Below are 16,974 nucleotides of genomic sequence, written 5' to 3'. Positions count from 1 at the left end.
ATGGACAGTCTTGCAAATTGCCAGTGCAAGTTCAGCTGTTCACGAACTACACGGAATTTGTTGCAAAAATTAACCCATTTACAATTACATCATTAACCAAATCACTTTACACAGAACACAAGCACAGTACTATGTAATCACAGGGAAACCTGAGTTGGAGCTTCATAGCTGCTCTTGAGCCATGCTCTGCAGGAAGCACCGCTGACTAGTTAAATTAGCAATCAGTCCAGTAGTACCAGCCTTCCACTTCAATATTGCTTATTCTTATCCTATATGTACGTAAGGAGAAAAAAAGATCACCAAAATTAGTTTGGCTAATAAGAACCATATTACCTACAAAGATTAAATGAGAAAGAATTTTATTAGAATAATCTGTTCCCATTGGTAGCCACAGGTCATGAGGAGGTGTTTGTGAAACACTGCATCCAGGTACACAACAGCTCTTGATTTTGCTACGCAGTAAAGCAAGATCAGCCACTAGGAGTTATTTGCCTGAAGTACTCATAAGTAAACTGTTGCACAGTTACTGTAAATCCAGCAGAAATCCATGCTGCTACCAAAAGGAGTACTTCCCTCCCCAGCTTCCCAACAAATGTAGAGGAAGAAGAAAGAACCAGGAGAACAGAGACAGGCCTCTGGCTGGAGCTCTCTTCTGTCAAATGAAGTACAGCCTTATTTACCATAACTCATAAGCAACACAATTCCTTGTCACAGACACTACCTTCTTCAGCTACCAGGGCGGGACCCAGACAGGCAGGACCAATTACACCTTTCTATCAGTTTTGCTTACAGAGCATAATTATACTAGAAAATTAGTGTATTTCAGACAACTCTAGTAAAACCACTGCAAACTCAGTAAGGAAAAATAATCAAATAATACAATTTGTCCTTCCAAGGTACAGCTCCGGCAGAGCTTGGCATTAAATACAGTGACCTTAAAGAGGGTGGTAGAAACTTCTCAAACTGTGGTGATCTTCACTGACTAGAGTCAGAGAGGTTGTGGGGTTTCCTACTTTGTTTTATTTCAATCTCCTAGCAGACTTTGAAGCCATTGTTGCAGCACAGCTAAAGCACTTACATATCAGAGTATCAGGATGCTGGCTGCAAACTAATTCTGATTTTATGGAAACAGATGGGAAAATTGGTAAGTAGTGGACTAGAGTAGTTCTGCATGAAATTCTGTTACTTTAATGATTAGCAAAATCATTAATTCCATTTTTCTTTCATTTATTAATTCCATTTTTCTTTTAGGATTGCTACTCAGGTATCAGTGCAAGTTTTGTAAGAAAAGCAATTAATTTCATATCTTACTAAGACTTTGCATTTACTTTAAATTCTTCAGTACTGCACTAACTCAAAGTGAAAAGGAAATTCCAATTCTGATTAAACTAATTAGCTAATGAACACAACCCACTCTGGCTCAGAAAAAGCTTTTTTAAGAGCAGGCAGTTTGAAGGTAAAAAAAATGTATGTATAGTGATGACAAAAATTTAAGTCTTTAAAGAATACATGTGAAATAGTCTAAGTTGGGGCTTTATGATAATGCACATACCAGGGTTTTTGAGGAAGGAAAGAACAAAATCAAAGCTAAATACAATTGTAATTGTTTTCACAATTGTAATAAATATGTGCAGAACAATGACAGAAATCAATAGATTGGCACAAATATGAAAAAATATTTATAATTCAAAAATGTTATCACGATCTAGAAGAACTTCATTTTTATTCAATATATGACTTGTTAGATAATATCTATCTATTATAACAAAAATTATTTAAACAAATATGCCTCAATGGAACCTTTGGCAAGATGCATAAATTCCTCAAATACAGCAGAACATGGCACTTTTCTAGTGAGCAGAAGAAAAAAATGTCCCAATACCACAAAGCAGAAGGAAAAACAATGCAAGGACAAATTTAAAAAAAAATCCTAACCCTAGATGACTTCATCTTCTTCAGAAGATTACAGACATTTCTGAGGGGGTAACACTCAATGTCTGCTAAAGCTCACACTGTATAATCTTTATCTGAAGGGCTTCTCTTAATTCCCTTATCTTCTCCCTCCTCCTAGAAGATGAGAATACGGAATTAAGGGAAATTTGTGACTCAACTCCACCTCCTTCCTCTAAATACCCTTGCAACTGTTCCTGTACTTTGCTATGGAGCAGAGCATCAAGAGAAGGAAAGGATCTCATGCATTGCCCGTGTACGCAGCACTGCACTACTGTTCATCAAATGGCACTTGGAAGATGGAATTTCCTACAAATGAATCCATAATAGAGGTTTTCAGGCACCATAAACACCTCAAAACAGCTACAGATTTTAATTCTGACCTGGAGGGAAAATATTTCCCCAAGCTGGCAAAGCCACAGGCAGACGGCAACTAAAGAGGCACCTCAGATATAATAAAGGTCTAAAGATGAAAATAAAATCAGTCTCTTAACCAAGAGGGTGAGAGAAATCTGACAATGCACCCACTGACTCTGACTGGCCAAAATATATGAGCTAATGAAATTTGTATTTGACTGAAATACAGAATAAAATAATTAAATGACACATTTATGTTTCTTCTTTAGTTTGGTCTTCAAAATTTAAGGACATATATCCCAGATCCTCAAATTAAATGCCCTTTCTTCCTCCCAAGTGCTGAAAATAACTTATGTGCCTATGTGACACAAGGTTCAAATTATAAATCTTAATAATATTAATAAAAATTATCTATAGAACATTCTTTACATAGACTGCAAGTCTACAAAACCAAAGAAACTCCACTGCCCCCAAAGCAGCATCATCGTGGTATGAAGTAGGTCAGAATCTACCAACTGCTAATAGAATCTTCAGTATGAAAACAGACCAAGCCATGGACAAGACATCCCTAAAGAGATACTGAAGAAGCAGAGGGATGTCTTCTAATATCCTCAACCCAACAACTGAGCATGTTAGGTGAGTAGGAGGGGAGGGCTCTGGAGAATCTGATAATGTCCAAATATTCTCCTTAAACAGAACAGCACACGCCACTGACACGACAAAGGCCACTTGCAAACCATTAGCTTGCCCCAGTGGGGTATTTCCTATATTCTTATGCTTTAGGCTAGGCTTGACATGTATCTAAAAATTTGCAAGCATGGGCAGGTTTTAAAATTTGCTTGGTCATATGCACCTAATTAGTGCACATAACCAAGCCCTCACAAATCCTGCCTGACAGTGACATCTTATTGTTAGGAGGCATAAACAGTCTTTGCAGGACTGCTGACATATTTCACAGATCACACTGAGACCACATCTCATTTTTAAAGAAAAATCATTAAGGACATTAAATATACAGCTCATGGTTTATAACTCAAAAGATAGCTAGTTCCATTAAATCTCTTACTGTGCACATGTGGCAGGCAGAAAAACACATTAAAAGCATAATGAACACAAAAGTCTAAATAATCATACATCATCTTGAAACAGGCCCCTAAGAACAACTTTTATGTGAATTCTGAGGAAGTAGTAATAACTATGAAATGCCTTCCCCCATCCTGTTCTTCAATATAAATATGGGTAGTTCTTTAAAGGAGGCACTTTAATCATACTCATGTCTGACATGTTACAAAATACTGGCATATCAAGACACACTTTTAAAACAAATACACAAGTGGAATTATTAGGAAAGAGAACAAAACATCATTGTGTCCCTACACACATCTGTTGTGTCCCACATATGGAATCTTGTGTGCACTCCTGGCTACCCCCTCTCCTTGTTGTGCAGTCTTAGAGAGAATTAAAAAGGCATGAATTCAGGTGATCAAAGGTAAAGAACAGTTTCATTTCAAAAAACGGGTTACATAAGTGAAAGATCTTTAGCCTGAAAAAGAACAGTGGAGAAGGGAACTCAATAAAACCACAAGAACAGAATTGCCCCCTGCCTTGTCCAGAGGAGGGACTCTGGAAGTTTCATATTTAATCAGCAGGTGTCAGAACCAACCCCTTAGTTTGTCTTGAGCCTTTGTTAGGTTGTTTTTTAATTTACCATTATGTATAGTAAACAGAACATCCACTTAAAGGCATACTTGTTGATACAGAGAAGCATTGATGTGAAAAGCTTCTGTGGGCTCAATGAACACCTGGAGAAAAGTCCACTGAAAGCTATTAAAGAAAATGAAATAACACACACACCCCATCATTTAAGGCAAGGAAGTTCACCAGCTGCAGCCAACAGCCTGTCAGCATGCAGGGACACTTTCCATTTCTTTGCTCAGAGGGAGGCTGTCAAGCAGATCCTCACTATTACTAACTTGGCAGGGCTTTGGATGGTAAGGGCATAAATAAAAAGAAAAGAAGGCCAGCCAAAAGAAACTAAGAGGTACTGAAAGACCAGAAGAGTGCCTGCAGCCAGGTGCATGTTGCCATGGCTGCCCTTTCACAAACATGATGAGTCTGGGGATGCTGTGAATGTCTGCTGCTGAATTTTCCAACTGAAGTCCCCAGCTGGCCAAGGAGCAGCAGGTACATGCTGACACACCAGGTATTTCTCCTAAACCTGGTCTGTGGGATGCAAAGGTGGAAGAAAAAAGTGGAATAGAAATTTCCCAAGCCATTTCCATGTGGTGGTTTGAGGACAAATCAGCTGGATGTTGTGCATCAAGCTCCCTACAGGTGAATCAATCAGGGCAGCTCACATGCTCAAGGATAAAAGAAACTTTTGGGGGCAGGACTCACTGGGTACTGTCTTCTTGCAGGAACAGACATGGCCATGGATAAAAGGCAGCCTTCACCTGGAAGGAACTGGGGAGAAGGGTGGGCTGGGGGGAGGATGTGACAGATCATTTCTCATCATGTACTGTGTGTGAGGATTCCAACACCACTCTCCAGTCATCCCCTGCCACATCAGTGGGGCACAGGGTGCAAGGTCAGTGGCTATAGAGCATGGGCTCCCCAGTCAGATTGCTGAGAGTGGCACATAGGGCTAATCAGGCATTTTGTCTGACCAGCTACAGATAGTCTTTTCTTATGTGACTTCAATACTCCATATATACAGCACAAGCCAACTAATCATGGAGTAAAGCAGCAACTTACAAGCTCAAAGTAAAAACAGATCATCCATCTGTCACATGAGATGAGGATTTGAAAATTTCATTAATTTTCTGAAACTGCTAGCTAAGATATCCAAAGAGTTTCATTACTACAAAGAGCCTTTTTATGCTGTTAATCCAGATTAGTAGTGACTGTTCAATTTAGAGTTTGCCTAAATCTTTAGTTCTACCTGATGCAAGAGAACAGGCTAATTCTTCCTTCCTTTGAAGCATGGCCCTGCCCTCTGAAAATTCTTCTCTGCTCCTTTCCCTACTTCCTGTTCCAAATTCATGGTTCATTGTGCTTTTACTGCTTTACAGCCCATCCACAGATATTCGAAAAAGGAAAGTACTTCAGAGCTCCTCTACAGATTTTTACTTTATTTGTTTTTAGTGATTTGATCACCTGCTGGCCCAGCCACATGGAGAAATAAAAATCATTAATCTTAAAAATCTTCATAACTTTCATAACTGATACTCAGAGAGAAATCGGCAGCTCTTCTCGGATAAGAAAAATAAAAGTGCTTTATCACAAAACACTTTACAACTCTCAGTTGTACAGACTGCCTTTCATCGGACTTGAACACTGCAATCTTGGAGAGAACCACAACTGTAGGCAGCCCTTCATCAACCAGTTTGCCACTCTGAGGTGGTCTGATCTCAGTCTGAGTCCAGCTGTTAATTTACACTACCTCCCTCAGCACACAAACACTGAACCCCTCCCAAGAGGGGACATTCTCACGTGTGCAGTGCTATTGACAAGGCATTCCTGGCAGCTGGAACAAATTGCACGGAGGTACCAGGAGCTGCCCACCTGCTGGGCTCTGCTCAGCCACAAAGGCGGCCCAGACCACTCCAAACCGTGCGCTCAGAACAGTTCCCACAGCTCAGAGTGGGCCTGGGAACACAGGGCAGAAAGCACACACTCAGCACCACTGACACTCCAGCAAGCAGGGAAAGCCTCAGAGAATTTGATTTGGAGCCTCTTGCTTCTGTTGTCTGGCAGTTTAGATGAAATTAAACTTTACAAAGGAGACAGGCCAATACCCACCATATTGGGCATCGCATCTGTGGGATTTTTGCAGCTATTAATGCTCTCCTGAAAGCTGTGCCCTGTGAACTGCTCAACAAGATTCTTGGTATTTTTAAATGAACCAACATTTTGCCCTTCTCTAACCAGCCAGAAAAACATTTGACTGGAAAGTCAAAGTAATCATCCTTCCTGGAAAAACAAATTCTCCATATTTACTGATTGTACTGTGCAAGCCTGCTTATTAACATGATCATCTCATTTCCTTCAAATCACAGAATATTTCAGTACTAATGAACTAAAGGAGGTAAAATTAGAAAATGTCCTTGTGGCAAAGAGATATTGGATGTTTAATATGAAAAATTTGACATTCTTAAGTCAAATGAAACAAAGTAAATTGTTGTATTTGTACTGCAGCAGTGCCCTGTCCATTATGCAAGATGTGCTGGAGAGTGGGTGGGGTGAAGAGGAAGTCCTAGGCTCTGTTTTACTTTGGAAACATCTGTCCCTAGGGAAGGGACAAACGTCAATAAGGCATCAGCTCACAAGTTTATTTTGTATTTTCCTTCCACAGTTAATTGCCCTGCTGATCTAACCATAATAGTATAATTTTTATAGAATTGCTACTTACCTCCACCAAGACTCTTGATTATTATTACTTTTAGAGGCAAATTACGTTTCTGTCAAGTTTATCTGTGGGTAGTTACAAACAGGTAGAACTGGGCTGATTGAAGTTCCCTATTTCTAAGATGAAATAGGAGTGGTGTATTCTAAGTAACAGTGAGTGTGCAATTAAGCAGAGATTCTCTCCTCAGCAGCACACCAAATAAAGAATTATCCTTTTAGGGGTACAAAATACAAGCACTGTCAGTGACTTTCAGCGAAAGCTTCTATTATGGTATCCTCATAGTCTCCACCTCAGAGCAGTCACAAAGCTGTCACACAGTGTGCAGCACCTCACAGTTGTTAGTCAAGAAGAATGACAGGTCAGGACTGGTAAATTCACAGGGCTCCAAAGGCAGCATTTAAAACAAAAATAGATTATTTAAAAAACCAACAAAACAAACAAGAACACGAGAAAACCCCACCAAACCCTCTCAGAATTACTTCCAGCGCTTGAGGTAAGAAATGCTTTCCCTTCTTTTTTTTTTTTTTCTTAGGGAACAAAGAAAACCAAAGAGACTTTTCCTTAAGCAGACTGGAGAGTTGACCCACCAGCTGTAACTTTCCCTCTCTCCCTCTGAAACAAATACACCCATTAAACAAACTAACTAGCCCTCCAAACATTTGATTGTCCACACAAACATGAGTAAGTCAAGAGCAGATAAGGTGTAAAGCTTCACTTGGCCAGTTTTTCTCTTGGCTCTGAATATTGTAACTGATGCCACAAGTACATTCTGGACAGCTGGAGCAGCTCACCACAAATGCATTTGGCCAGCTGAATTTGGCAGTTGAATTAACTTGAAGGACAACAACAGTAGTTTTGCTTCTTTTAAACAATTTCAAATAGAAAATAATATTGCAGTTGGAAAACACCTACACCAATCACCAAGTACAGCTGCCTGACCACTTCAGGGCTGACCAAAAGCTGGAGCATGTTGTACAGGAATTGTCCAAATGTCTCCAAAGCACTGACAGGCTCAGGGCATCAACCACCTGTCCAAAAATATTGTTGCAGTGTTTGATTATCCTCTCAGTAAAGAAATGCTTCCTAATGTCCAGTCTAAACCTCCACTGGTGCAGTTTAACTACTCCCACACATCCAACCACTGCACCTGAGGGACAAGAGAGCAGCACCCCTCTCTCAACCTCCTCTCCCCAGAAAGCTGAGACAGCAGGGAGGTCACTCCTCAGACTCCTCCTCTCTGAGCTAGAGGGACAGAGTCCTCAGCTGCTCCTCACAGGACATTCATTCCAGCCTTGTCACCAGCTTTGTTGCCCTCCTACAACTACATCAAAGGACCTTCACATCCTTGAATTCTGGGGCTCAGAACTGCACACAGAACTCAGGGTGAGGCCACAACAATACAGGAGAGCAGGGTATCTACTGTTTCTAAAAATCTTTAGAAATATTAGAAGTTTCCACACATGCTTGTGGGGTGTTGGGGGACTTAATATGGATCATCTTCAGGGAAAAATATTAGGAAATAGCCAAGTGTTGCATCTGTTCTCGGAAGCTATCCCTTCTGCTTAATTCCTCTCTTCTCTCTTTCTCAACAGAGCATAACTATTGAGAAAGCAGAGTGAAAGAATTAAACCATATAATTGTGTAAAGGATTTTGTTCTTCACAATTCCTGAAATAACTTAGTGCATTATCAGTGCTGCCACAAGAAGATAGGAGAAGTAACACAGGTCATGTCACACTTGACACCAGACAGAAATACATGTATCATTTGCTCCCCAGCAGCCTTCTGGCATCTTCTTCCAAGAACTGTCCAATTCTTTGCCAGAATTTTCCCTTGTCCAGTATAAAAAGTCCTGCTCAATTCAGTAAGGAGCAAGATACAAAATGTCTTCAACAGTTTTTAAACTGCATTCCGAAGGTCAAACTATCAGAAAACTGTGAGTGAGTAGGTAAAGTCATTATCTGAACACTATGGAGTAATACAGTTAGGGTGACAGCAGTGTCAGGTAACTGATGTCATTAACTTCCCCAAGCAATCATTCTTCATTGAAGTTAACCATAAACAAGATCCCAAAAGTTAGCTGCAGATGACATAGGGCCTTAGTAACTACATGAAGAATGATTACACACTCATCTACACTCAGTAAACACTACAATACCGTCAAAATACAACAACTGCTATAATTTTTTTCCTTTCCAGAAGTTTTCCCCCATGTTTTCTCCTCCTTCCCCAAAGAACACCATTTCTCTTGGTTACTTTGCTAAAAAGGAGCTTCTTTCTATAATATCTACTCCTTCCGCTGACAACTGCAGTCTTTAAATACTTGCAAGGAGTTGTAGCTATCTTAGACGAGCCAGAAAATGTCCAAAGAAAAAACCCATCAAACTACTTCCGAGTTAAAGGGATTGATTTATGAAGATTACGATGGAAGAACAGAAGAATAAATGACTTACAGCATAGCTATTTCCCAACTAAATTCTGAGATGCAACAAAGAGGGAGAGCAACACAAAATATTATCACCAAAATAACTTCTGAAGCAGATAAACACAAAACAAGACAAACAAGTTGACAAAGTCAACAAACAATCCATGCTCCTGTAAGTTATCAATGTTTTAAATTAAAACTCTGGTGCAATTTATGCAGCCATTACTTTCTTTGAAGTAGGTAACACACTTACATGGAGGGGAAATTGGTACTACATTATCACTCTGAATAGAACCAAAGTGAAATTTAAAAAGTAATAAACATTTATAATAGATAGGGAAAACAATCATACCTATCCTACTTACCAAGCAAAATTTAGTACTGTACCAAACAAGACTCCTAAGAAGCAACTTAGTCTTTAAAAGAACTTTCAGGGACAATCTTGCTTGGAATTTCTTATAACTCATTCTACAAACAGCTGTAACACATTTTTTTTACATTAAACAGGATATTACATTTGATAGGAAACCAGTGTGACTTTAGTTGGATTCCCTTTTTTTCCAAAGATTTTTTTTTTTTCATGAATCACTGACCACATTTAAAAAAGCAGCAGCAGAAGGTTCTCAACAGATTTCTGTCCTGGATGCAGGGTATCAGTGGGAGATAATTTTTACCATCACCCTCAGCTACAACAGTCTGAAGTCTAAGTCCTGGTTTATTTTTACTAAAATAAGTGGATACACACCATTGAAAAACAGGCAAGACTTTGAATACACACAACGTAAGTGAGCATAAAAATAATACTTTTGATGAGATGCTTCTGTGTGCCATTTAAACTGCAGTTAAAATTACCTCCACAGCTTTTTTATAACCTTCATAAATGCATGGGATTGCTGCTGACAAACAGCTGAAGTCCCTCCCAGGCACACTAGCATGCTTACACCAGACAGGAATGCTCTCCAAGAACTAGAAAGTGCAGTGAGCTCCTTGAGCTCAGTACTGTACTTTAGTCACACAAAAGGCCAGACCAAAGTTTAATATCTATGTTTGCAGAAGCATTGCTTACTCTTTAAAATAATTACTGCTACCAATGTTCATCCTGTTGTATCTGTTACAAATAACGGTTCTAAAAAAAAACCAGCATCATCTAAAAAGAGAGTGGCTACACACATACGCACAAGAAAATTAGCAGCAGACTAAACAGCAGCAGCAGGAAAAAATCTTCTCCCTACATGCTCTACTTAGCACTGCTTAAGTACAGGGAGTGAGGTGTGTGCTTGTTTTCAGAACAGACCAGCAGCCTCATCTCTCACCTGTTCACAGAACACTGAGCAAAGCACTTGGTGAACTAACGGGCCACCATGAAACTGATGGGTCTGAGATTGTACCGTGGAGATACAGTGACAGCAGGAAAGCCAGGAAACTGACACGCTGCTTTCCCTCACACTCCCACTCACTAACAGTACTTAAACTCTGTTAGCGGTCAATGAGCAGCACTGTATGATTAGGTCAGATTTGAAATAATTTTATAATAATCAAATTTAAAAGGTATATTTCAGGCAACATCCAAGAAAATTGTACCTCAAGTAAGCTCATGCATTTACATTGCACTAAATCACAGAATCACAGCTCAAACTGCTCTGTGTTTTACTGCTGTCTGTGTACAGAGGCCCCAGTGAAATTTTCATGGATGTGCTTTACAACAGGTAAATACATTTTCATTTGCTATTCCCATTCTAATACAAAACTAAAAAATTTCACCTAAATATAGTTTTAAACCTTTTCAAACTACACAGGATAATTGACCAATATTGCATTTGCACAGTCACATAATTCTCAAGGCTATGCAACAAAATGATGGTGCAGCTATGGCAAACCCTGCCAGCTGTGTAGTTTCATTCCAGGTATTGTTATCATAATAACCTATTCCTGCTATTGTTACCTCATTGCCATTAATGAAGTCTAGGTACATGCTACTGCCACACCTTTATTTCAATGACCTAAGAAGCTTAATTCCTGCACAGAATACCCACGTGGTTCCTTCAGTTCATTTTTAAACTTTCAGCAAACGAACAAGAAGGCATTATTTATTTCTTTGAAATAATACTCTCCCAGGTAGATAGTTTATACTCACCCCATATTCCTTATACAAAATTACCTAAAGAACACAAGCCAGGGACTAAACACATTATAAAAACACTCAAAGCCAGTACAAGGAGCTAAAGTTGCAAAGAGCTCACCCTCCCCTTGCTGCAGCTGCTCCGAGCATCCCTGCGGGGCGGCGGGTCCGTGCCAAGCCCGTGAAATCCGGGGCAGCAGGGCTGATTCGCCCGGGCCCGCCTGGAGCAGAGCTCTGACTGCAGGACCAGGCTGCCCCGCACACCGAGCCCCCCAGGCGGAGAGAGGGGCGGGTGTGGCTGCCAGGGGGTCACAGCTCCTCGGGACAGCCCCCTGTGCTGCAGGAAATCCGCAAGAGGTGATTTACGGGCAGGGCTCATTCCCATCCCACTGAGCTGACAGTTCAGCTGAGGAGTATTAATCTGGGCACTGAAAGCTTGTTAAATAAGGAATCATACCCTTAGGCAGAAAAAAAAGTAAAATAGTAGGGGTGGGGGGTAGAAGGGGAGAGGGATGAGGTAGTGTTGCACAAGCTTATCAGTGCCCACTTGCTGCAGAACATGCCCTTGCAAGAGCTGTGTATGAAGAACTACTACTGTTTATATCTGTAACACTTCCAAGTTGCTGCAAATCTCTAGACAAGTTTAATACGTGAAAATTACCTGCTTAAAAATACAATACCCCTATTTTCTGGCCAGCTTTTCCTCCTATGTTGGAGGAGCCTCAACTTCATTCACACTTTTTAAAGTGCTTTCTAAATCTAAAGCCCTTAAAATAGGAGTGAAGAGAAATACATATATTGAATGAAGAGCTGACCCAATGGCCTGTATGACCTGCACTTAGGCATCAGTTTAACATGTAACAGCATGGCATCTTGATGGGAAGTAAAAACATAACATCTGTGAACTTCCTTGAAGTTAACAAAGTTCAAGCAGTTGGCTTTATACTGACAATACAATCATATTTTCCTTGAAACAATTATTTGCAGTTTACTTATTTAATCCTTTCATAATTACCTAAAATACTCATCTCAACATTCACAGAAACAAATATGTGCAGTACTCACTTACTCAAACAGTTCCAGCAAAAGCAACAAACTCATAACTAAAGGCTTCCAACATGACTAAGTCTGCCTGGATCCAGAATCATTCTCTACTTACTACTCAGCAGTAGTCAGGCACAAAAACGTTTTCCTATTAACGTAATTGCTTTACACATGCTATCCCACTCTCCTTGGTCTCTTGACCTTTCCTTCCTTTGCTTTGCTGACAGTTCCTCTTTTTCCAGGGTGCACTTGCACTTATGCACAATGCACTGCAGCGGCAGCTCCCAAAGACTTCGAGGTTTCTTCAAGAAACAGAGTAACTTTCCACAGCATATGCTGGGAGCACAAAAGCATCACTGAGGAGAGTACCCTCACTATCAGCTGTTCTACCTCAGCAGTCTAAGTACACAAAGTATGTGCTATGCTCCAGCTTGGAGTCTCTCTGCCTTTTCAGCATAAGCTATTCCAAGGCTTTACAACTCAAATGCCAGTTTCACCCAGTAAATAACTGACTTACAGGCATGGGTTGGAAGGAGTTGAGGTATTTTTACCCTCCACTAAGTTTTGACATTCTTTTTTTTTCTTTTTAATTTTTATAAATAGTCTAACTGGTAAGAGTGGCTAACTGAATTGATTTTGTGTTCCTACTTTAAAATACTGAGGTGTGAAAAACACTTTATACACTTTTAAGCAAGATGATCACTGATAGCGTTATTAGCACTCAGAATATTGCAATGTAAGCATTCAGCTGTAGTTTAAATATTTTAAGAGAGACTACAGTATAACCAGTAAGCTTTTCCATGCAGATTTGAAAAGTATGAAAGTATGACTTCTGTGTACAACATATGGTGTACAACAGTTTGCATACCTGAAGTGCAGCTAATGTATACTATCAAAACTTGATTTCCTAGGTAGTTACAGTAAAATTTCCCAAACTTTCTACTCAGTAAAGCAAACAGCATAGGAAGAGAAAAAAAATCAGAATATTAGTTTAAATTTTAATCCACACAACTCCCTTCCTGCCCCATACTGAAATGAATAATGAATGAGCTAGGTCATGATTGCTTTCAATAAGTATGTCAGAACTCTTCAAAACAATGAGATGAGGGTAAGACAGACATCAAAGGTCTCCCTAACAATGCCACATACTTATACAACCACATACTATGCATCTTTTTTATGCATCAGCATACCAGGAACTGCATAACCACAAGTACCAAAGGTACTTGAGTTTTATGTTACGAAACTTAATATGCAAACAAAAATTAACCGAGAATTTTAAGTATTTGTGTCTGGAATCCGAGAATTCAACCCCAACCTTCACCATGCGTCTGGGCAGAGCTAAGGTTTTCAGACGGGAGTGTCACCTTACACCTCCCGTCAACTCTGTCACACAGCAGCAGCAGCTCACCCAAAGCGTCAGTAACTCCAAGTTACAACTCCAACTCTCAACAAATGGAAGGTCTGGGGTTTTGCTGTCATGGTCCTCCCACGCCTCCCGGGCCGCTCCGTTCCGGTGCCCAGCTGCTCCCCGGAGCGCTCCTCAGCCCGCCCTCCGTCCCTCCGTGCCCCCGCGCTGCCCAGCGCAGGACCCGCTCGGAGGCGCCTGCGGGGCGCGCCCCAGCTCCAGGCCGGCATCAGCCGCAGCCCGAGGGCCGCTGCCCGGCCGGGATCGGGATCGGGATCGAGCAGTCCCCGCTGCACGGCAGGAGCGCAGCCCGCGGGCTGCCTCCGCTCATCAGGTGTTGCGCGTCCCTCTGTAAACGCAGCTGTTCCCCGCGCAGCCCGCCCTCCAGCATCCCCGAAAACTCAGACACTTCTAAAAAAATGCCTTCCCCCACTTTTAAGGAACCCCCCCCACACACTTCAGAAAGCTTCTCCCGCATCTTTTCTTTGGTGGAATTCCCAAACCGTCCGTTCAAAGGGACTCGCAGCCCCATGCCCAGAGGAGCTGGCATCTGCAGCGGGGGCACGGGCTTACCTTTGCCTCCCCCGCGTCGGGCTCCTCCTCGTAGTAGCCCTGGCCGGACTCGTAGGCGGCGGCGGCGGCCGGCTCTCGGGGTCCCAGGAGCACGGCGCCCGCGGCCAGGCAGCAGCTCAGGGACAGCACCTCCAGCAAGTGCATGGCGCAGCGACGGCAGCGCGGGCGCGGAGCGGGGCAGTCGCAGGAATGCAGCCGAAATTAGGAGGCTCCTTCTTTTCCTCTCCCCCCTCCCTCCCCTCGCAATATCCAAGGCAGTAAAATCCGTGGGATGGAGAAGATGCGGTAGCAGCAGCTCCTATGCGCCTGCAGGGGAGTTCCCAACTTTCCCAGCCGCTTTGCAAATTCTCATCAAAGTTATCCAGAGTTTGCCAGGTAAAAAACCCACCAGGAAACCGGACATCCGAGGCTGCGCTCACTCAGGAGCAGGGGAGGTGGAAAGCGCAGAGAGGAGGAGGGAAGGGAAGGGAAGGAGGGAGAAAGAGAGCGCGCCAGGGAGCAGCAGAGCGGGACCGAGCGGCCGGTCGCAGCCGGGGAGATGCCTTCCTTCGGGCGGGCCGGGCCGGGGGCTCGCTGCCGAGGGGCCCCGCCGGGCTGTGCCGTGCTGTGCCGTGCGGGCGGCTGTCAGCGCGGCCGAGGGTGCGCGGCGCCCGGGGCTGCGCATGGCGAAAGCGCCCTCTGCCTGCGCCTCTGCGCGCCGAGAGGGGCCGGCGGCCGCCTTCCTCCTCCTCCTCCTCCTCCTTCGCCGCCGCCTCCCGCCGGCGCCCCGGGGAGCGATGGCCCCCATCGCGGGCAGGAGGCGCCCGGGGCGGCTCTGCCGGGAAGGGGCGGCCAGCGCGGCCGGTCCCGTCCCGCAGAGCGGGGCTTGTCCAGCCACGGCTCCGGCTCCGCAAGACAAACCCCGTGGCACGTCCCAGCCCCGAGGAAAAAGCGACGTGCCCGGCTCGTTTCATTAGGCTCGGAAGCCAAGGGGTGAAGTTCGGTAAAACTCACACAGAGAAATCATCCAAGAAAATTTTTGTGAATCCTAATCAGTTACTTGTTGAGCAGTGTTGGCAGCTTCACTTAAGACAGTATGCAGCTAGTTTTGGCAGCAGCATAAAGGATTTTGCCGTGTTAGAAACAGTAATCCAAATAGCACCATAATTATTTGTAGCCTTCCTATCAATGACATTTTGAAGACGTCTTCGAAGAGAACTAACACCCCATTCAGAGCCCTAAATAAAGCTGAGCATAGATCCTGTGTTCCGGTTACACTGTGATTAAAAGTTTAAAAAGAAAGCATGTTGCTATCAAAGTAACACTCTACTGCCTGCTCAAATCTCAGCTACGCAAAGGAAAATGTTAAATTCCTTATACTCTTATTTTTTGCTTGATTATTGACCCTTGTGTAAATCTTTAAAAAGCTTTTAGTTTGTTTTCTGCATTACTTGTGTACATCTTTTGGTAATTAGACTGTATGGGAACCAACTGTGTTGGCAGATCCCTGACTGCCTTGACTAGATGCTGGCAGTCTGCTCATGTTACACTGCTGTTATTCTTTGGGAATCCCACTATGTTATTATTTTGGGAGTTATGTATAAAGGTGTCTCTGAGAGGCTCTCAGGTACCTCCTGGTTTTTTTTTATTTATTTGTTATCATTTCCAAGGTGGTATTTCAACATGCTGCTACACAAATATTTTGATGCTAGAAAGTAATCACTTCATTTGCAATCAGAATGAAATCTAAAGTTTAAATAGGGCTATATTTTAAGAGGTTATATAGTCATTAGAAAATTTTTGAAGCACTAATGTTTTTCTAAATACTTTCAAGACAGAGTAAAACAATGAAATAAAAACAATGAAATAAATACAGAAGTTAAGCAGAACAGCTATGAAGATACAAAATAGCATACATAAATTAAAAAGACCATTGTTCTTCACTGGACCCTTGCAGCGCTTCAGATCAAAGCATAGGATTAAAGCCCAAAGGGAGCATAGTCCTGGATGTAAAATCCATCTAAATAGAAATACAGCATTATTGATTTGAGTGTAAATATATTAAAAATCTCTCAAAAGTACTACAGACTGGTATAGAGAAGTTCATGTGCAGCACTTTAATAAAACCTGCCTGACAAATCAAGCACAGATAATATTATTTCAATAAATGAGTGCTGTGCAATGAGAAGCCGCGGAACTAAATCACAAAACAGAATGAAACATACCACTCCTGCTGTGCCATCATAATATCAGCTGGCTTCATTATTTATTTCCCCAGTTCTCCAGCACTTTCATTCTTCCCCCCACAATTCATAGAACATCCATCATGGGATCAAAGGCTTTTATGTAATAGAGCATTTCCACTAACTGCCCTGTATAGCAAGTTTCGAGTGTCATAATTGAAAGCTAGTAACCATAGTCATGGGGGCTCAAGTGTCAGTCTAATCAAGGGTTTAACAAGAAAGGAGTTGAAATCTATAATAGATTATATGCTCTGTGCACAAACATATAAATACTCCATTGGTTCTGGGACACTAAGGTTTTCCTTAATCTAGACTGTATTTTTCTCCATCCCTTGAAAGATGGGTAATTTGAAGGTTTACAAATTAAAATATATTTCATACTTTCTCCACCACCTAATAGTTAATATTTCTCCTCTTGTTTTCAAATTAAGTAGAAATCAGCCTACAGGACAATCAGTTTAAAATTCTA

The 16,974-nt window shown here is 42.0% G+C and overlaps 1 protein-coding gene across 1 annotated transcript in view; it reads right to left on the bottom strand.

Annotated features, from left to right (window-relative positions):
* The window catches only part of VEGFC (vascular endothelial growth factor C), a 68,384-nt gene extending 53,683 nt beyond the window's left edge, over positions 1-14,701 (bottom strand). The window contains 4 exon segments of the mRNA XM_064712235.1: positions 14,284-14,455; positions 14,457-14,507; positions 14,509-14,593; positions 14,596-14,701. Coding sequence (XP_064568305.1) covers positions 14,284-14,455; positions 14,457-14,507; positions 14,509-14,593; positions 14,596-14,686 — 399 coding nt within the window. The 5' untranslated portion in view covers positions 14,687-14,701.
* Positions 14,702-16,974: the final 2,273 nt, after the last annotated feature.

This window comes from Zonotrichia leucophrys, chromosome 4 (assembly GCF_028769735.1).
Source record: "Zonotrichia leucophrys gambelii isolate GWCS_2022_RI chromosome 4, RI_Zleu_2.0, whole genome shotgun sequence".
Classification (NCBI taxonomy): domain Eukaryota; kingdom Metazoa; phylum Chordata; class Aves; order Passeriformes; family Passerellidae; genus Zonotrichia; species Zonotrichia leucophrys.
The sequence above is the reverse complement of the archived record's forward strand: the minus strand, read 5'-3'. Positions and strand labels throughout refer to the sequence as shown.